At 47.5% G+C, this 21696-nt stretch overlaps 1 protein-coding gene across 3 annotated transcripts; it reads left to right on the forward strand.

Moving 5' to 3' along the window:
* The first annotated feature begins 1049 nt into the window (after nt 1–1049).
* Nucleotides 1050–18112, forward strand: NPM1 (nucleophosmin 1). 3 transcript variants are annotated; one of them, XM_037057760.1, is made up of 11 exons: nt 1050–1228; nt 3275–3354; nt 3921–4040; nt 4347–4440; nt 4748–4854; nt 4973–5040; nt 11542–11599; nt 12136–12219; nt 12868–12969; nt 15203–15323; nt 17756–18112. In XM_037057760.1, exons 1-10 carry the CDS (start codon nt 1171–1173, stop codon nt 15284–15286), a joined length of 855 nt encoding a protein of 284 aa, XP_036913655.1. In that variant the 5' UTR covers nt 1050–1170; the 3' UTR covers nt 15287–15323; nt 17756–18112. The 3 variants fall into 3 exon arrangements, with proteins under 3 accessions (XP_036913655.1, XP_036913654.1, XP_036913656.1); XM_037057759.1 differs by having other exon boundaries at nt 15203–15277; XM_037057761.1 differs by lacking the exons at nt 15203–15323; nt 17756–18112 and adding an exon at nt 14009–14350.
* Nucleotides 18113–21696: the final 3584 nt, after the last annotated feature.

Genomic DNA, 21696 nt, shown 5'->3' on the forward strand with positions numbered 1-21696 from the left:
TCTGTGGTTGATAAGCTACCCAGCCTGTGCTGTTTTGTTACACCGCCAACACAGACGGAGACAGCAATGGCCCTATTTGCGTAAACCATAAAAAGATGCGTTTCTGTGTGCACGCACTGGTACGGAGACATCTGCCCTTTCACTATGCAAGTCGTTCTCAGAATATGTTGACGGAACTACTCTTAGACATCCCTGAGGATGTCTGCACCAAGACACTGATCAGTCTATGCGTTGGGGCTAGAAAACTGTCTCATGACTTCCTTCCGCCTCTCCACCGGTTTCCTTGTCTGCAAAATGGGGACGGTCGCACAGATTGCGGAGAGACAGCCTTTTCAGTAGCCCGGGCCTGGTTCCTGCCCTGCTCGTATGCAAGAGGCTGACCCCCAAGATGACATAACGACGAGGGATTTCAGAGACGTTGCCTCAGAAAGAACAGAACTATAAAAGCAGAGTTTAGTAAACCAGGCCAGCAGCTCTATCCTCTCTCCCCAACAAAGAATAATCCGGAGTGCACTCTGTCTCTGGCGCCTGAAGCTTTAACTTTGCAAAAACAACGTGCAGCGAGCCCAGGCCTCTAGGCACGTCAGAAATCCCGAAGTGGTTCTGCCCGTTTGCAGGCCCGCGAGGCACGAAGGGAAGGAGGAAGGTGAGCAGAGCCGCTCTCGAGTTTACAAGCGGCCCGCCCTGCATTCCTCCTAAGAGCCGGGGGCTGCCGTCGCCATTTTGCAGGGTGGGTTGTGCAGGCTCTCGGCGACAGGCCCCCCGGCGCCTGGAGGTGGAAACCTTGGGAGGGGAGGGGGCGCGCGCTACCGGGGGGAATCACGCGTGCGCACCGGCGGCCGCGGCGGCGGAGGGGTGGGGCCTGCAGAGCAGTGCGCGTGCTCGGTGGGAGCCCGCGAGGTACCTGGAGGAGGTGGGGGGCAAAGAAGGAGTGGGGTTGTAGAGCGCTTGCGCGGGAGGACTAGCGTGCGGGAAGGGGGGGGACTTCCCGAGCACGCGCGCCGCGACGGGACTTTGGGAGATATCGCGAGATTTTCAGGTGCTATATATAAACGGAGAGAGCCCGCGTCCTTTCCCTGGTGCGATTCCGTCCTGCGTGTCTGTTCTGCGGAACAGAAGTCGTGTACCTCCGTCCGCCTTCTCTCCCACCGAAGTGCGTGCTACCACCCCATGGAAGATTCGATGGACATGGATATGAGCCCTCTGAGGCCCCAGAACTATCTTTTCGGTAATTGCTGGGGGGTTGGAGCAAGGCCGAGCAGGGCCCGGTGGCTTCGAGATGGGGTGGGCGCGCGGGATGGGGGTGGAGCGGGAATCCGGCTGAGGCCAGGGTTGTGGAAGAAAGCGAGGCAGGCTGGAGACCTAAGCGAGTGGGAAGCGAGCTGCCGGGGGCCTGCAACTTAAGGGATGGAGAATCAGGAGGGGGAAAACTAGCGGCATGAAGGGATGGGAAGGAGGGGCGGCCTGAAGCCTGGGGCATGAGCGGTCGGAGGCCCAGAATTGGAGGTAAATTGGAACCGACTGGCTGAGGGTTCGGCGTTGTCTGGAGCACACTATAGAGGTCTGGGTATCATTTTTTTTCTTAGGGGTCTGTGAATTCGTAGGCTGCTTTCTGATTTTCGGCCAGGGTCTTGGGTGCTGGGCCTCTGGTTGGTGCAGGAGGTCGAGTGGGCGCGCGGTGTGAGGCATGGGCCTTCTTTCTGGAGGAGAGGATGGGTAGAACTTGGCGTTGCTCTCCAGGACTCAGGAGTTCTAGGGACAGGTAGCCCCAGTGCCTCGGCGGGTTACAGGGGGAGGGGAGGCGCGGCCCGGCTTGCGGAGGCCGCCAGCGCTGGGAGCACGTGGTTGCCACGTGGTTGGGGGAAGGAGGGGGTGTGGGCGCTACATCCGGGGCTCGAAGATGTGTTGTCACCCCCGAGCCTGGGATCTTGGGGCTCCATTGGGGCTATTGGGCGGGAAATGTTGGGCCTGTAGTGCCAGGGTTGTGAAGGTCTTTGTTCAGGACTTAACGCCTCCGAAGGCATCCCTCATTTATGGAAGAGCCTTTTATCAGTCTCACTGCGGGAGGTGGAAATAGTCCACCGGGCAGATGGCGATTGTGATGCTCAGAGAACCGACGTGACTTAACAAAGGTTGCACTTGTAGGTACATAGACATCAGATCTAAAACCACGATCCATGCCTCCAGAGCTGGTACCTTATAAATGACTTGGGGGGTGGGAGGGGCTACTTGTGAGTGGTATCCAGCAGACAACTTTTTTTCTTAAAGATGAGAAGAAATGTGCTGAGATTCAATTTGGGTCAATGAGGTCTGGAACTGTTGTCATACTGTACCAAGGTGTGGGGATCCCCCCACCCCAGGACCTTCCCACCCTAAGGGGAGATGCGATTAGGTTTTAAATAAAAACTTAATTGTTAAAGCCATTTCTTTGTGTTAGGCTTTTAGGTAACCACAAATTCTGCCCCAAATTTATTTTGTTTTGTATACCATGCTGAGTTTGTTAATTGAGTGGTAACATTTACGCATCTATATGCCAGGAACTGTTAGGTTGTAATTAAATGGACTCATTCGAATTAATTACAATTTTATTCTGACGGTATTTAAAACAACTTGCTTATAAATGGAATAGGAAATACGTGCTGCACATTGACGCTTTTACTCCTAGCCATTTGTAATAGGTGGGGTTTCTGATCAATTTGTATCTTGGTATTTTTCTTAACCGTTTCTTTTGGAACTATTCTATAGAAGACATTCTTGCTTTAAACATAATTTCTGAACATAATTTAATGTGCACCATTCTGTTCAGAGTTGAAATGTGGCCCAGTAACAAGTTTTAGTTCTACGTTTGCGGTTTTTCTGTTGTAAATACAAGCTGTTCGTGTAGGTGTTGGTGTAATCGTTCTCCTTTCTAATACTTCTCTTGGGAGTTTGGGTAGATAATTCAGCTTTTTAAAATATTAACGTGGCACATTAGGTTTGGTTTCAGATACTTGTTTTGTTTCATGCACTAAATCTTACCTGTTCCTTTCGGAGAACGGTGATAGCGATGTGGTTAAGAGTGGAGTTGTCTAATGGGAAAGTGGGACTTGGGGCCTGTGGACCCGTTACCTGATTGTTCCAGACATTGGTGTGGAAGAAATTTAGGAAGAGAGGCCTGCTGGTGGGACAGTGGAAATTAGTTCACAAGTTAAATGTTACCTCTTGGTTACCCATACTGAAGTTTAGGTGTTATTTTTTTTCTCCTGTGACCGTTGCTTTTTCCCTTCGTTTACAGGCTGTGAACTCAAAGCCGACAAAGACTATCACTTTAAGGTGGATAACGATGAAAACGAGCACCAGTTATCTTTACGAACGGTACTTACACTTTTCCAAATGAAGTCCCCTTCCTGATTTCAGCCTTAGTTCCTATTTACTGCATTGGGCTTTAATACTAGTTTTTGCAGTTGTGTTTTGTAACTGTGGTCTCTACCTGATGTCCTATACCTGTGGCACAAAGCCCGACATCTTTACCCCCGCTTCAGTAGTCGCAATGAGTCCGGTCATGCTGCTGTCCAACTTTCCGGACTTACGTGCTTTGCCTTCTAAAGTCCCTCACGGCAGTGGCAGGCCTTTGTTCCCTACAGAGATCGTCGTACAGCCCACTGCTCAACACGGTCGGTACGTGTCAGGTGGTCCATAGTGTGGGTGATAGTTGGTGGCCCGGACAACTGTGTCATAAGCTGCATTTCTTGTGCACTTGTTCACATTTACTGAATGTGATAAACGGATTGTCAGGGTCCCATAAAACTCAAAGACCACCCTGTACACAAATTAGTTTTCTATCAGTGATGAAAAGCTTGTCATTTTTTTAACATAAGAACTTTTGGTGGGGCTGCAAAATAGCAGAAACTTGAGTTGGGGTACTGTTTTCCTGTTCACAGGTCAGTTTAGGGGCTGGTGCGAAGGACGAGTTGCACATTGTGGAAGCAGAGGCAATGAATTACGAAGGCAGTCCGATTAAAGTAACGCTGGCAACTTTGAAAATGTCCGTGCAGCCAACGGTAAGGGCACTTTACACTGGGGATTGGAGGTCAAGGTCTAATCCTGTGGCATTGGGGTAGGTGTCATTTGGGTCACACCAGGGAGGGGGGGATTTGGTTTGGGGGGCATTTGGCTTGGTTCTTGTAGTCACCGCTGCATCATCGGTTGCTGTGATGGTGAACTCTCGAACATGGTAGTTGCCACTTGTATGTAGCGTGGAAAAACAGGTTCATTGGTGTATTTGGATTGTGGATTAGCCTGTCATCCTGTTAATGGAAACGTTTGTAAGCAGGTTTCATACCAAACATTCAACTTGACCTTTTTAGGTTTCCCTTGGGGGCTTTGAAATAACACCACCTGTGGTCTTGCGGTTGAAGTGTGGTTCAGGGCCCGTGCACATTAGTGGACAGCACTTAGTAGGTATGTATTTTATTTGTTACACTGTTAACTTTTATGTGGTTCTTTTGTTCCTACCAAACTATTTTTTATAGTAGGTTCCAATGGGACTGACTGATTTATAGCTAGAAAAGACTGGCATTTTGCATTTAAAATCTAATAATGAGGGCTGGACCTCACAATTCCTTTTTTAAAAATTTATGTTGTTTGCTATATTTTTTCCTTTTTTAGTAGAATCTGTTTTTAAATACTCAGCATATATTAGTACCTTTTTTCCTGGGTATTGGCTTCCCGTTGAGCTTTGGTAGTGGCTAACAGAATTCCATTTTAGCTGTGGAGGAAGATGCGGAGTCCGAAGACGAGGAGGAGGAGGACGTGAAGCTCCTGAGTATGTCCGGGAAGCGCTCCGCCCCTGGAGGCGGCAGCAAGGTCCCACAGGTACAGGCATGGTTGACTCCGGGCACCTTATTCGGGCCTTCGGTTTGGTGACTGGGATCAGCACTTGCTCATGGGTTGTTTTGTTGTTTGTCCTTGTTCTGGTTTTCCTTTTTTAAAGAAAAAAGTAAAACTTGCTGCTGATGAAGATGATGAAGATGACGATGAGGACGACGACGATGATGAAGAGTAAGTATGCGCTTAGAAACTTGACACGGTTGTAAGGGTAGGTATTAAGAAAATTATTTACCAAAATATTCCTGTGGCAGTGAGCAGTGAAGGGTACTGGTCAGTGGTTGTCAGTTTGGGGTAAATGCGCCGAGTTCAAGGGTGTTGTTGGAACTGTGAGCCCTTCAAGTGCGGCGCTGCCCTGCAGACTCTCAGAAGGATTTCCCAGATGTGTCTGAGGAGGTGCCTTCTTCCTGAAGAAGGCTGCAGGGGACACATCCCTGCACAGTAATGAGCCTGGCCTGCTTTGTGCTGAGCAGGTGGTAATTAGTGGGGTGGGTGGAAAGAGAATCTGAGTAGCTGTGGGTACGTGTGTTTTGTAATGTCGCCTGCGGATCTCTCCAGCGCCCTGAAAAGAAGAGATTTTGGCCCGTGGGTCTCTGGTCCATACTAAGAAAAATGAGGTTTTTGAAAAGAATAGGATTTTCATGGAGAATTTAAAGTTTGGTTGGAAACAAGATTTGGTGTGTTTATTGACCTAAGTCAGGCTGTGGGAAATAGTTGCATGCCCACTGTGGAGTGATACACTACTCACAACCGATCTTCCCCATGTGCAGCTGCATCGGTAACTTTGACCTTGTAATTGTCTGTCAGCTTCCTCCCTGTGTTCCCAGGTTGATCCATGTGTATTTATTTATTTATTTATTGAAAACATTTACATAGCCCTGGCTGGTGTGGCTCAGTGGATTGAGCACGGGCCTGCGAACCACACGATCGAGGTTCGATTCCCAGTCAGGGCACATGCCTGGGTTGCGGGCCAGTTCCCAGCAGGGGACTCACGAGAGGCAACCATACATTGATGTTTCTCTCCCTCTCCCCTTCCCCTCTAAAGATCAATAAATAAATAAAATCTTTAAGAACAGAAAGCATTTACATAGACTCGAAGAAAGACTCAGCGAACATGTTAACAGTGGCACCCGTGGAAGGGGGTTTTTCAGTTACCGCCTTGACGGGCCAAGCTGGTGGTGGTTTTAAGCCCTTAAAGCACAATGGTACCGGCAGAAAATGGGGAGAGGGTGAAAGAGTTTAACGCTTACCTGGGGTCAAACTTACAAACCCATATAATGGCTATTTGATCATTACTAGGATATTTGCCATTGGTAAAAATGAAAACCGCCCACCAAAAGGGGCATAGGAAATGGGTGTGGGGCAGGAATGAAGAATCTGACGTGTGGGGTTGAACTGCGCTTCGGCTTGTGCAGTCTTCGGAGACGGCCAGGATAGCTTTGGGTGGGTTTACAAGTGAATGTCCAGTAGCACAAATGTCACTGAGATTTTGGCGACGTTTCCCAGGAAGGCTTTAGAACCGGGGCTGTGTGGCCTGCAGGCAGCATGCGGCCCAACACAACATTGCAAATTTACTTCAAAAACATTGAAGTATTTTGTGACTCTGTGTCGCAATGCACGTCAAATAAGTGTACGTGTGCACTCGCTGTTTGTATGCATGTGTGGCTTCCATTGTACCGCCTGGGCGGCTTCCAAAGTAGACAAGTAGAATTGACACTGTCAGCTGTCACATGTGCTCGAGGTGACTTAGAGAGGCGGCAATTATCAGTAATATTTCAGCCTACCATCGCAACATTAGGTGTTGCATGTTATTTAGAAGTCAGGCAAGCACCTTTGTGTGATTATTGAGGGTCCTTCTACGCCTCACCTGCCGTTATTCACAGTCAGCCCGCAACCTTGCCTTCTGCTTTTCTGTCAGTTAATTTTTATAATAAAAGTGAGCAGAGTCCCTGATCTATTACTATTTTTCTTTTTCTTTTTTTAATTTATTTATCTTTAGAGGGGAAGAGAAGGAGAGGAGAGAAATATCAATGTGTGGTTGTTTCTCATGAGTCCCCTGCCGGGAACTGGCCTGCAACCCAGGCATGTGCCCTGACTGGGAATCGAACCACGATTGTGTGGTTCGCAGGCCTGCGCTCAATCCACTGAGCTACACCGGCCAGGGCCTATTACTATTTTTCTAATCCCAGTGTGGCTTCTGTACTGTGTCAAGAAAAACCCCCCCAAAAGAAAAATTAGGAAGGAAGATTGTTCAATGAAAAGTGGACAGAGGACTGCTTATTTGTCAGGGAACATAGTAAGGCACTCTGCTTAATTTGTAGGCGTTTTGTGCAAGTTTTTGAAGACAAATTTGAAGAGGCATTGTATGCAAAAACGTAGTGTCAGATTCAATGCAGATGAAGGATTGTGTTGTAAAGACAAAATAACTGAAAAAAGTCTGTCTTAACAAAAAAATTTTCCAAAACTTACAACCTGGGCGGGTGCTGTAGTAAAGTGAGTTGTGTGGTAGCATACTGGATAGCCAGAAAGTCAAACAGTTTGTTGGTGGTGAGTTTCATAAGCAGTGTGTGGGAACACAGCGTATGTAATTGGCCCTGAGAAAGGGGGTGTTTCTAAAGTCAGTTTGTCTCACTAGACTATAGCCAGGCGAATTGAAGAAATTGGAAAATCCGTTGAAAGAAATTTGGAGAGTGAAGGTGCCCGTTTTAAATTCTATGCTTTGGCAGTGGATGATACCGCTCAGCTTGCCATTTTTATTGGGGGTATTGATGAATCTGCTGTCACTGAGGAAGTGGCTTCTTTAGTGCCATTAAAAGACACATAAAGGTTTATACGGAGCAGTAAAGAAATGCGTAGAAGTGATTTCTTTGTCCATTGTCAGCATATTCGGTACGGTTACTGGTGGTGCCCTGGTGATGTAGGTAAAAGAGAGGGACTGGTAAAATGAATACGAGACGTTGCTGCTGCCGTCCAGGACTCGTATTTGATGAAGTGTCATTGCCCAGTGCAACGAGAAAATAATGCACAAAAGCTTTAAAATGGGTAACGTCATGCAAATCATCACCAAGACTGAATCATCCCCAGTTCCAGGAATTCCTTAAAAGTATTAATGCTGACTATGGTGACATCAATTACTTTTCGGAAGTAAGATGGCTAAGTAGAGGCCAAATGTGGAAAAGATCTTGCAACGTTATCAAGTTGTTTATGTTATCAAAAAATCAGTTTGTGCTAGAACTTGGTGATGAAACTGGCTTACAGATTTAGCATCTTTAGTGGATTTAACTACTCATTTAAATAAGTTAAACATGCATCTTGAGGGCGAAAACCAACTTAATACTGTTTCAAGCCGTAACCGCATTCCAGTTGAAACTGGAGTGCATGGCAAGCCCAGGTGAAGGCAGGCAACTTGATGCGTTTCCGCAGGTTGGCTCAACACGGTCCTGTGAACAACAGCCTTGCTTTTCTATTTGATAAAAGAATTTGAAAACATCTCGAGATTTCTGGGAAAATAATACTTTGCTACACTTGCAGCTCCATTTTCAGTTGACATAAATGTTACTTGCCAATTTTCAAATGGAATGTGTAAAGCTGCATTTTGACTTTCAACTTAAAGGAAAAGTTGACTGTATCTCTTTACTGGAGTGTCCGAGGCCTGATCTCCCCAGAGATGAACATCCCTTGCTTCCCAGGCTTTATTCACGTCCTTGCCGTTTGGCAGCATCTACATTTGCGAGCAACTATTTTCAAGAATGGAACACATTAAGGGTAAAATTAGAGCCCAGGCTGGTGTGGCTCAGTGGATTGAATGCCGGCCTGCAAACCAAAGGGTCACTGGTTCGATGCCCAGTCAGGACATGGCCTGAGTTGGGAGCTCAAGTTAGAAGCAGAGTATCTGACGAGCCCCTTTGAGGAACTCACTGAGAATCGCAATCACTTCTGTTAAATCAGGTGCTGGTGCGTTGGTGCTCAACCGCAGTGTCAGACGTCCCGCTCGTTTGGGTTGACTTCCTTTATAAATAAATGATCCTGTGATGCTTTGTGGCTTAGATATGTAGATTGTCTATACTGTCGATCACAAACTCGGGACCTGCTTGGCAATTTTAAAAGGCTATTGAAAGGGCCTCTGCGTAAGTGAGGTTATGTGAGGACTTTAACCATAGCCTGTGGCCCAGAGACGCCAAAAGGCTGGGTGCCCTTGCTTTAGAGAGTAGGACCTAACTGGTATCCTGGTTCTGCTTGGGCTTTGGGAGATTTCCTTTAAAATGGGGGTGGTTTCTGATATAACCGCACTGCGCAATACAAGGTAATTGGAACATGAGAACAAGATGGTGATGTCTTCTGAAGTGTCTGGGTTGGTGAGGGAGGATGATAAGTGTAGATGTTGAGGTTGGAGTCAGTGTTCAGGTCAGAAGAAAGCGCAGGCAGAGGTAGGCACGGGGAGGGACGGTTAGTGGATGCCTTGAGGATAGCAAGTCCTGGAGCTGAAAAACGCCCCTCGTCAGGTGGCAGTGAACGAACGGAGAGGTGCCTCCAAGCTTGTTACTCGAAATAGTCGTGTGGGGGTTACACGCCACAGTCCCCAAGAAGCTCGGAACCCACGAGATGGAAGGGGAGCGGAGGGGTTCCGTTTGGGGATGGGCAGGTACAGTTGTCGGAGTAGTTGTCTGCTACTGACGAAAGCGAGGAAACCTGAAGACCATTTAGAGCGTTCAGAGTTAGAATGTTGCCCTGGCTGACGGCTGGAGCTCAGTGGGTGGGCCGTCGTCCTGCAAAGCAAAGGGCGGACTCCCGGTTGGGACGCAGGCCCAGGTTGCAGGCTCGGTCCCCAGTGGGGTCGGAGCGTGGTCAGTTTCCCTCACACTGATGTTTTTCTCTCCCCCTTTCTCCCTCCCTTCCCCTCCATTAAAAAAAGAAGTCTTTTTAAAAAATATAACATGTGGTCCTCCATAAACACCCTTTTTCCTATTTTATTAGGGGGTGTTTTAATTAAGCTGATTTTATGATAGTAGTTTTATAGAAATTGTTGTCTTGTTTTTAGTATGAAGGCCTGTGTAGGATTGGGCTCTAAAGGCCGAAATGGACGAACATTACTGTGGTCGTCACCCACGTGCGGCTTTACGTGTACCGGGTGCTTGGTAGTGAAACTGCAGATCGCACCTCACTCTGGGAAGTGGGTGGCCCTGCGGTTCCACATCAGTGCAATTGCTCCCATTTTACTAGGCTGAGTGGTGTGGGAAGAACCGTGTTGGCCAGTGTCGCCACTGGCTAAGGCCGACTGCTGTGGGCTTCTCTGGTGCTGGGGTTTGTGGGCTTTGCCCACTCTGGGTGGTTCGTATCTGTGGGGTCCTGTAACACGTGTTCGTGACTGGCTCCTTCCACCTGACGCAGCGTTTAAGGTGGTCAGTGCTATGGCGCGTGCCCGTTCTAGTCTCTGTGTGTTACATTATTGAACTGGGAGAATACTCACGTTCTTTGGAAACATCCGTTTTCAGATAAGAACTGCAAGTAGTTTCTCCCATTCGTGGGTTGTCTTTCCTCTCTCTTGATGGTGTCCTTTCGGGTTCCTTCTTGAAGTCCAGTGTCTTTCGCTGGTCACGCAGTTGGTATCCTACCTAAGCTGCTATCGCCGGGTCTAAAGGCTGTGTACAGTTTTAGTGTTTGCACGAAGCTCTTTGGTCCAACTTCATTCCTCTGCATGTAGCTGCCAAGCTGTCCCAGCACCATTCGTTCGACCTTGCCCCTCTGAACGGTCTCGCCGCTCTGAACGGTCTCGCCCCTCCGAACAGTCTCGCCCCTCCGAACAGTCTCGCCCCTCTGAACGGTCTCGCCACTCTGAACGGTCTCGCCCCTCTGAACGGTCTCGCCCCTCTGAACGGTCTCGCCACTCTGAAAAGTCACCGTAAACACAGCGTGGGGCAGAAGTAGGTTTATAGTTGTAGGTGAAAGTTGGTTCTTGTATTTTTTTTCTTTTTAAAGATTTTACTTATTTTTGGAGAAAGAGGGAGAGAAATGTCAGTGTGTGGTTGCTTCTTGCATGCCCCCAAATAGGTGATCTGGCCTGCAACCCAGGCATGTGCCCTGATTGGGAATTGAACCAGGGACCCTTTGGTTCACAGGCCAGGGCTCCATCCACTGAGCCACACCAGCCAGGGCTATTCTTGTATTACTCCCTAATTTTTGTATTCAGTCACTTCATCTTCAGAGAATTTGTGTTATTATTTCACTTGTAAAGAACATGACCATTTTAAGTGTGTAGTTCAGGAGCGTTAACCACGTTCGCACGGTTTACAGATCTCGGACACGCCACTCAGTGACAGGAAAACACGCCCCTTGCACACTTTCCCTTCTGACTTTCCCCAGGCCCTGGCAGCTCGTCCGTGCGTGGCGTGTGACGGGTTCCTTTCAGAGAAGTCTTCTGTGTGTACCTGACGTTCTCTTCGCCGTTTATCCGTTGATGGGGGTTGGGGAGCTCCTGCCTCTTGGCCAGTGTGAATGGTGGCACTGTGGACATGAGTGTGTGTCTTTTCAAGATCCTGGTTTTTGATTCTCTTCACCTCCCAAAGTTGGAAGTTCTTAATGTCTTAATGAACTGAATGTGCAGGTTCAGCCAGTTTCTGAGGAGTCTTCTCGGTGCGTGAGTGCAGAGTTTGTAATAGTGACTTGTTTCATTTGCAGTGATGACGACGATGATTTTGAGGATGAAGAGGCTGAAGAAAAAGCTCCAGTAAAGAAAGTAAGTAGGGCCCTGGCTGGTGTAGCTCAGTGGATTGAGTGCGGGCCTGCGAACCACACGATCGCAGTTCGATTCCCAGTCAGGGCACATGCCTGGGTTGCGGGCCAGTTCCCAGCAGGGGACTCACAAGAGGCAACCATACATTGATACTTCTCTCCTTCCCTTCCCCTCTAAAGATAAATAAATTAAAAAAAAAAAAGAAAGTAAGTAGGGTGTCTGAGGCTGCAAGGTTGCCAGAAATGGCCACTAACGGCAGTGATGGGCATTTCCTCGTGCTCCTGAATCCTTTTACAGTGAACGGGAGCTGGTTCGGGGGGGGGGTGGCCTTGTACTTACAGTTGGTCCTGAGTGGGGCCGTCTGGATTAGTGGGGAGGGGCTTACTGTCAGACTGCTTTTTCCCTCTTTGTTGGCCCTTTGCAGCTTTCAGTCGAAATGATTGTTTCCATCTTAGCCTGACAGCTGCTTTTCGTAAGGTTGGGGTAGCTTTATGTACACGGGTGTGTCTGCATGTGTTAAGATGAACTTTTAATTACAGTCTATACGAGATACTCCAGCCAAAAATGCACAGAAATCAAACCAGAATGGGAAAGACTCAAAACCATCAACACCAAGATCAAAAGTAAGTGGCAGCAGACAAACGGGCCGCATGGAGCTAGTGGGGAAGCTCAGTGTCCTGCTGTGAGAGAAGGAATCCTGAGGTCCTGCCCAGAACGTGCTTGTTGGCGGTCGCTGTCATTCACACAATGTGTGTAGTTGCTGGCTTTCTGGTTGGGGAGAGAGCCAACTAGAAATACTTCTATTACTGTGTAAAGTTCAGTTCTGTAAGGGATCTTGCTTGTAAATTGATTGCATAGTGCAGTTTCTCAGCCCTGCCTGCGTATTAGAATCAAGTAAGAAGCCTGGAAGAACCCCAGTACCTGGGCTCAGGTTATTTGAGGGCTGGGGTGGGCCCCAGGCGTGACACGGCTGTGTTCGCATCCTCTCCTTCAGAGCCTGCTGGTGTCGTGGTGATGGCTTCCTCTTAGCGCAGGACCGCCCTGGTGGTGCATGTGAAGGGAGGCCTCGGATAGTGCTGTTCCTTTTTTTTTTTTTTGGAATGACTTGAACAAAAAAATCATTCAAACAGCAACTCAACTCTGGTTATTTTACTACTTTTTACCAGGAGGGGTTGTAAGAATAGCTTCACTGAGAACATCTAGGTGGGGTGGGTTGTATTTAATTAAGAGCTGTATCTTTAAACTCTCTGAACTTGAAACTTTTTTCCCAGGGTCAAGAATCCTTCAAAAAACAGGAAAAGACTCCTAAAACACCTAAAGGACCTAGTTCTGTAGAAGACATTAAAGCAAAAATGCAAGCAAGTATAGAAAAAGTGAGTAAAATGACCTTTAAGAAATGAGCCACGTTTTTTGCCTCTCCCTCAAATGACCCCTTTCTCGCGGATTTGGAACGCCACCGTCCCTCATGTTCAATCCTCAGGGTACCTGCCCCTTTGCGGGGGAGAAATGTCTCCAGGAATGGATTACTAGTTATTTACATTTGTTTATAATCTCTGGTGGCATTTTTTTTTCATGTTTGAAGTTACCTGTGTTTTATTTTCCATTGTAAAAGAAATACAAGTAGGTTGGTTGTAAAATGTGGTCTTGACCTTAGAGGTTAAAGTAAGATGAATGAGGGAACCCCTCTTCGCCTAGTCTCCTGGTTGTAAGGTGCCACGGAGCCAGTAGAGGGCGTATGAGTCTTAAAAAATTGAAACAGCTGGAAAAGTCCAGGCTTTGGCTGCTTGGTAGTGAAAAAAAATTCTTGGGATTAACTAGTCAGACTTTTTCCAGCAATTGAATCACTTCTGTTTACCTTTTATGCCACGGTGTCACCAGGTAATACGTTTGGCTGTATCTTGAATTTTTGAGTGATTATAACAGGCTTCTGTTGAGTCTCCTTTTGTCTTAAATGGTGGGAACATGAGATGAGGATTAGCGCCCTCTGCCACTTCCTGGACGGGGGAGCTAAACTGACTTCAGGGAACTTGGTGTGGAGGTTACTGAGTAATTGATTCAAATATCCTAACATGCTTCAGAGAAGCTTTGATTCTGTGGATAATACTGCTTTTAGGTCCCAGTTACTGAGAGTAAGGGCGGGGGAGAGGAAGAGTTGATCACGTCCCCGTGTGTTCTGTGCTCCCCGGGCTCTTCCTGGCTTCAGTGGGCTTGCTTTCCTCGTGCAGTGGTGAGCCCACTGGAGAAACGACATTTTAGAACCAGAATGTGTCTCTCGATTTTGCTTTTGTGCTACTGCAGGCCTTCCTCGTGCGGCTGCTTTGTTTTTAGCCCTTGCATACAGTGCTAAAATGACCTTTTAGATACCCCTCCCCCGTGTTTTAATTTGGTCCTATCTCCTTGGTTTAATTGCAGGCACATGAACAATCCTGGGCACTACTGGTAAATTAAGCCCAAAGATGGGGAAAGAGGAAAAGGAGAGAGAAATGTAGTCCATACTGAGTACCATCAGCAACCCAGACTGGCGGCTTCTGTTTTAATCCCAGTCCCCTTCCCTGATTGGCCACTCAGCCTGCCCCTCCAGGCTGGGTGCACGCCCACGCCCACCCCCATGCCCACCCTCCCACAGCGCTTTTCCTCTGACCCAGCGGTTTCCGTGAATTTTTCTTTCTGCTGTTCATTGCCTTACTTTTTTGACCATGTTTTAAACACCTTTGTATCTCCCTAGCTGCTCAATAAATATTTGAATGTCTCAAATCAGAATGTATGTGACAATAATTTAAACTTGGAAATTGTAGCGAGGTTTATTTTCCAGGTGATGGAGGCATTTAAGTGTCAGGTGCTATACCTGATCCCTAGCCTATTTCATGGTCCCTTGGGCACTCAGGAGCCTTCTTGGCTTTCGAAAATGCATAGCAAGGTTCAAGGTAAAAGGAAAGCCAAAGTTCAGTCACCAAAGTAGGAAACAAGCGGGATATACACGGTATTTTAAGTGGCTCTAAAGCAGTGATAAACATTCCGAGGTTGTGATGCTCTGGTGTTAGTGCTGTCACTGGTTTCTTCCTCGTGCCCATAACTGAAGGCTTTAGTTAGAGGTTAGTGAACTGTAGTAACGTTAGTTATCTTCCTTCATTCATATTCTCCTGAATGAACTCTGAGGTTCATTGTGTGCTGGACATAGGTTCTTAATGTATGCATTAAAGTGGTCTTTCAATGGTTTTGGTCACGGGTTTGTGTGGTACTCGGGGTGTGCATTTATTTTATACTTGATTCTGGGTGGATGCGGGGGGGTGAAGAAACCAACTGACGAGATAGTGTAGCGGGCAGTCACGTTGACACTTGAGTGCCTGAAGAATCGCAAGCGTGGCTTACACTTTGTATTTACAGAGGCCGGGAGGGATTCGAAACAGGTGAGCCAGACGGGGCGGGGGCGCCGTGAATGAACTGGGGCTGCTGGTTGCTCAGTAGGTCTTCCGGGCCTGAAAAAGGTGTATTCGGTGCTTTTAACGACTTGAAGGGACAGGTGACAGCATGCAAATAGGAGAGCTTCGTAATAACTCACAAGTGGTGGCTAAGTACTTACGCTTCATACTGCTTTTGTTTTAATAGGGCGGCTCACTTCCCAAAGTGGAAGCCAAGTTCATCAATTATGTGAAGAATTGCTTCCGGATGACTGACCAGGAGGTAACTTGAGTCTTCTCAAGACATGACCTAAGTCAGTTTTTTTATTGTGATTTGTTGTGAATCTTTTAGTCTCTTGTTAAGTGTTGGCCTCTTTTAAAAGGTGCCTACCCATAGACACTACTTCAGATAAAATATATAGAAACACTAATAAAGAGTTTCGTTGGAAGAGAATTGAGAAGGTAACTTTTTTAGTATGTTTTCTCCGGCTTTTACATAGTTGGTAGATAATGTCTTGGTTACCGAAGTCACTCGACTTTCGGTGCTGTGTTGGCTAAGGGAGCGAACTGTGGTTTTCCTTGCTGCTCCATTCGGCTGCTTGGGGCAGCCTGGTCCCCACTTTCCTGTGAGCTGGCGGGGGAGACCGTCTTCTCCTTACATCTTAGGGGAAGCACATTGGCTGAAATGAGCCTGCTGTGTCAAGTCTGGAAATGAGAAGCAAATTGTAATGCTCAATATTTCAGCTTGAGTCAGTTCTTAGATTTTGTTTCTTATACCTGAAGGCATGTTGTCAAAAGAAAATTTATGCATTAATTTTGACTGTCTTATTTACAGTTACTGAGAGATTATAAAGGAAAATACACAAGCAGTTGACACAGGGTTGCCGGGCATCGTGAATATACCAGACATACCCTGTGCTTTGTCAGGGGCCCGGAGTCTCTCAGCTTCTAGCTTCTGAGTTCAGCTTGGACCAGACTGGGTGGCCATGAGAGGGTCACATTCACCCTTTTCGAATCTTGGTAGTTGGTGTGTGTGTACCCCAAAATGCAATTGTAAATTCTGTGTCTTTTTCTGAGTGATTGACAGTTACTAGACATTCTGAGACTGCAGTGCACAGCGGTTAGTTCAGTGCTGACCACGGTGGGGCGTCCGATAGAACCCAGCATGTGCTGACAGGCAGGCACGAGCTGGAGCAGCACAGGATTCCTTCAGCTTGTGCCGAAGAAGTGGCCACGTGGGGTTTTGACCAAGAAAAATTCAGGTGAAGATGAAAGTGGCGGGGTCTCGAGGCCCTCCATCCAGGCTGACGTCGGTCTTCCAGCCGAAAAGCCACTGGGCTCAGTGCTAACAGAAGTCTTTTCTGACTCCAGAACTGAAAGTACATTTTTTTAAGTGCCAGGATGAGATTTCTGCAATAGTAAAAAATGTAATAGCTCAATTTACTACTACAGAGATTATCAAAACTAAATGCCTCACGTTTTTATGGCATAGCTACAGATGCAAGTAATCACTGTAAAAATTTTCCCATTGCTTGTGCAGTTTTTCTTGTGCAAATGTGTTGCTTATGGGGATTTGGCTAGTAAAATCCCTTCCAGATGGACTTGAGAAACAGCAAATTTTTTGTATGAATTCTTGAATTAAGAGTTGGGAAAAATGACAGTTTTTTTGTGGAGAGAGTACCAGTACGAGCGGGTGGGTGTGTAAAGGTGCACGTGGCGTCGCTCAGAAGTGAGGCGTGAACGGCTCTGGGGGCCCTGGTCGCTGCCCGCCCGTGCTCTCCGAGGCTGGTCCGGCGGTGTCAGCCGTTTCCTTCGGCTCCCAGGCTCCTGACGTCGTTCTCCTCGGCATCGTTAAGATGAGCATGCGCATTGAAGGCACTCCGAAGGCACCCCGGCACTTTGGAAGGACTCGCCGGGTTCTGGAAAGAGTTCTTGGCGAAAACACAGTCTAGTGTCTTCAGAGAGAACATTCTTGATGAGTAGAACGAGAAATGCGGACTGCAAGTAGATAATGCTGCATGTGCCACCTGAGGATTCAGTGTGTTTCTCAAAAAAAGATGGATTTTTATCACCTAAAGAATTAGGGTTTTACCTGGTGGTTAACATACAGCGTGAGAACAAGTACAGGGTGGGGCAAAAGTAGGTTTGAGTTCTGTTCTGTGGACAGTAGTGCAGTAATGGATCCAGAAGAAGACAAGAACGGGCTGTTGGGCACGTTCACAGCCATGAGCCTGCGTGTGCCCCGCCTTGTGCGTCATCTTCACGTTGAAGAACTGAGTTATGGTATAAAGAAACAATACAGGGGAGTTTTATAAGCAAGTTCTGTAAAACAACAAACTGTTGCTGTCCACATCCTTAGGGAAATACCAAGATTAAGGGAAAAGATGTAATTTCAGACAAACAACTTGCAGTATGTGTCCCATGGCCCTGTGCGTGCTTTGGGGTGAGTGTGGGGGACTGTGCCTCATGTCGGGGTTCACCACACCGGCGCAGTGTTGAGGCGGCACCGGCCCGCTGGTCTCGGCCCTTTGCTCTGGATCTTCTTACGTGAAGGGGTCTGGGCTGCTGACTGTTGCTGTGATGGACTCCGCCACGAGTCACGCGATTGAATGTCAGAATGGAAATTCTTGTTACGTGGAGTGAGCCTTTTCGGTGGTAGAATGAAAACTAGATGTGTCGAACCGTACAGAGAGACGTGGTTTAATTTATTGGTTGTCTCAAGTGCTGCGGTTCTTTAACCACATTTCTCTCTCTTTTCCAGGCTATTCAAGATCTCTGGCAGTGGAGGAAGTCTCTTTAAGGAAATAGTTTAAACAGTTTGTTAAAATTTTCCGTCTTATTTCATTTCTGTAACAGTTGATATCTGGCTGTCCTTTTTATAACGCAGAGTGAGAACTTTCCCTACCGTGTCTGATAAATGTTGTCCAGGTTCCATTGCCAAGAATGTGTTGTCCAAAATGCCTGTTTAGTTTTTGAAGATGGAACTCCACCCTTCGCTTGGTTTTAAGTATGTATGGAATGTTATGATAGGACATAGTAGTAGCGGTGGTCAGACAGATGGAAATGGTGGGGAGACAGAAATATACATGTGAAATAAACTCAGTATTTTAATAAAGTAGCACTGGTTCTCTCTTTATTATTTCTCTTTATACTTTGTCGGAAGTAAACGTACATGGTGAGAAGTGTCAGCCCCCTAAAAGTCCTGTGAGCACGGTCCCCGCTGTACCTTCACAAGACAGCTGTGCCGCCCACCGATAACGGGGCTGCTTTTCATTGTGCGGATTCAGCGATTACCCCTTCTCACCTCCTGACGATGAGAGTTAATGACAGCCAAGCTGATGTGTTGCCCAGTGACTTCTCTCTCCATGATCCCAGCCCTTTCTCGCCCCGAGGAACATGTGGCGCGTTCCAACAGCCTGCAGCGTCCTTCCTCACACAGGCCGACTTGCTCAGGTGCCCTCCCAGACTCCCTCCCCTTCCCCTAAACAGCAGCAGCAGTGCAGAACCCTGGGAGGAAAGTTCATTGTCCTGTGGTTACCCAAGGGCCTTCAGGGGCTGCCCCCTTGTCTGTTGGCCTCGATTCCATGGCACGATGGCTGGGAATTGGACTCCTGAATGTTCTCCAGTAGTTTCCTAATAACACGGGCAGAAGTATTTCTTGAGTCTTTGTATATGAGAAATGTGTTGGTTTTTGACAAAATTCAATGATACCTTGTAGGTTGAATCTTAGCGTTTGTCAGTCGTGCCTGTTTTACCCTAGTCTTGCGCCACTTTCATGTACTTTGCGTATGACTAGGGTGGGGTTTTAGTTCTTTTTTAATAGTGCCGGTTAAGATTGTTTTATTGCAGGCATTCTGATATTTTATAATGTGTTCGGAGAGTCTGGTCCTCCAATTCCGGGCAATTTGGGGGGATGATTTCAGTCGCCTGTCTTATTCCCATTCATTTTTAGGTCTTCCGTTTGATTCCTTGGAAGTTTCCCCTTACTCCTTTCTGTTTGACCGTTAGGTGAGAGACTTCTGTCTTCACAATGGTGGCTTCAGATGCCCTTTCTTGGTTCTTTGGGAAATGCAGACTGAAGTCTGAAGAATTCTGTCATCACACACAGTTGGCTCATTTTCTCTCCCTTCTGGGCCCGTTTGTCTTTTCCGTGGGTGAGGAGGGCGCACTGTGGACAGGCGGTGCGACTCCAAGCACCTGTCGGCAGGGTCTGCAGGCCTTGCGGTTTATCTGTGAGGCGCCCACAGAGCGCCCTGTTGTTTTAAAAGCCGTTTCTTTTCTTCAAGTTTAAAAGATCATCTCCTTTAAATTGATGGGGCAATTCCAAGCCAAAGCCTGAACCAGCCCACACATGGATACGGTACCCGCATCCGAGCCACAGAGAAAACTACGTTCGAGCCGAGTCCCTCCTGTCCGGGGTGGCGTCCCCAGTGTGCAGTGTTGGGGTGTGGCAGGTGATTGTCCTCGCCCTGGGGGTCCAGAAGTGTCCTTGCAGTGTAACCTTGTAACCAGAGCGTAGGTGGGACATTTCTCCACTGCTTTGTGGAGAAGTGACACCTCCCCTCGGGATAGCTGAGGGGCACTTGCAGGCAGCGGGGACCTGGAGGACTCCTCTGCATTCATTGTGAAGGAAAGCAGTTGGCCTTCATGGCTGTCCTGTGTGTGCTCCTCAAACCAAGCTAATCAGATCCATCTTTGGGTAAAGTTCCAGGCAGGCCTTTTTTTTTTTTTTTTTTTTCAGCAGAAACTTAAGATTTTGCTGTTCCTCAGGTCACTCACAGCACTAGTTGTTAGACATCAGCCAGAGCAAGTGTGGTGGTGAGTGGGAAACCAAACGTGCCTTAGGAAGCGCTTTTTTCAGGACTGACTTTCCTTTGCCCGGCGACACTGGCCAGGCTCACATGGCCGTGGATTTAAGGTTTTTCTAAGACCAAAAAGGAAAACAATCATTTTCCCTGTGTTCGTAGTAGTGGCCCTACTAGTAATTAGTATCAATAGTAGAGAAAGCTGTAGGAGAAGCCGGCTCATTCTCAGATTTGGGGGTTTGTAGCACATTTACCAGGAAGACTAGGTTTGGTTTTAGGTGGGTCTGCGTTTGCCAGTAAGCGCTTGCTGATTGAACCAACTAGATTTCTTTAAGCCAGACTGCTGAACGTAAATGTTCCTTCGTGGTTTAGTCTCTAGCAATACCATTCATTTTCTGTGGGCATTTTCTTGAAAATCCCCACTTTTATTGCCTTCATTTGTACCTAACCTTGAGAAACATTTTATGTTTTGTTATTTTAGCAATTTTCAGAATGATGGGTTCATGTCCCAGCAACCTCTGAAAGTAACTAGTGAGTTTTAAGTATCCTGAACTCAACTCTCGTGTGTTTGTATTTCATCCCGTTGTATTTATCTTTGTGGCCAAGGGAATCCCCTTCAAGCTTGCTCCTGCCATCAGAGACTCCAGTGGTCTTTGATGTCGGGCCTTATCTTCATTTTCTCAGACCTGGAACGGAGTGCTGGTTCCTTTTAAGAAGAGAAGGGTAGAGACCACAGTCTGGTGAGAACGATGCCTGTTGATACTGTCATTGTTTAGCTGACTTTGTGGATCATCGGATCAGACGGCTTGGGGACAAAGCCAGAAGGAAATCCTACGAGCATTTGGAGGGCAGAGGTGCCCTTGGTGGCTGACTGCAAGACGCTACCTTTTTGTTTGATGTTTTAACCTGTCAGGCTAGGTCACGGGTAAGAACGCCACAGGGCTAGGACTGTCAGCCTCAACCAGAGAACAGAACAGGTCACTGTGCAGCCATTTGCAGGGAGCAGATGGGGCCGGGTAACCTGGGTCAGGAGAGTGACCTGAGGGGAAGGGGTTTATGGTGGGGCGGCACAGCGCTTGTAGAACCTGCTGCTGTTTGGACAACCAGCGGCTTGAGGAGGGGAGGTAAACATTGTCTAGGGTGTGGGGGTTTATTGTTCGAGAAGAAAGGTTGGAGGGTCCCAAATATGCACGGAGCCTGTGAATCACATCAAAGGTAATCTGGGCTCTGGAGATAACGGGGTTAAAGTTATTCCAGAAAGTTAAGGATACCTTCCAGCCAGTGCTCACCAAAGAGCCAGTTGCGCTCTGACTCACAGACTTGGCAGTGGAAGCCCTGTGCTAATGCTGAGAAAGTTTCAAGCGCTGGTTCTGAGAAAATGTTCAGAGCCTCATCTGCGAAGGGTGTACTTTTCTTCCTAAACTTTTTGATCCCGTGGAAGACTTGAAGGCTGCGTTTGTCTTTGTGTTCCTAGGCTGGGGTTTCTGGCATCTTTTTTTTTTAACAAAATGTTTGTGTTCTGCAGGCCTAACATTTGTAAGTCCTACCCTTGGGGAGAGGCAGAAGACAAGACTCAGATTCTGGTGCTGTTACTTAGCTTTCACTTGAGAGATAGGAAGAATCTAGACATCTGGATGTGTACCATATCCCAAAGTTCTAAGGGTTTAGGATTAGTCAGTAAGCAAAACAAGACATCCGGCGCCGCCAGTCAGCATACCTTCTCGGTTCCCCCGAAGGCACCCAGGGACTTCGTGGATGTGAATCTCGGCAGAAAACTGGGCTCAATAGCCTGGGGCCGGGGGTGAGATTTGGGGCTGGCCCCAGCACCAACTAGCGCACAGCCCCCTAGTCCAATCTAGCGAACTCCCCACTTTCCGAGCTGCCCTGCCCGTCCCTG

Source organism: Sturnira hondurensis, unplaced genomic scaffold (assembly GCF_014824575.4).
Source record: "Sturnira hondurensis isolate 20B ecotype Veracruz unplaced genomic scaffold, ASM1482457v3 Scaffold0009733, whole genome shotgun sequence".
In the NCBI taxonomy this organism is placed as follows: Eukaryota; Metazoa; Chordata; class Mammalia; order Chiroptera; family Phyllostomidae; genus Sturnira; species Sturnira hondurensis.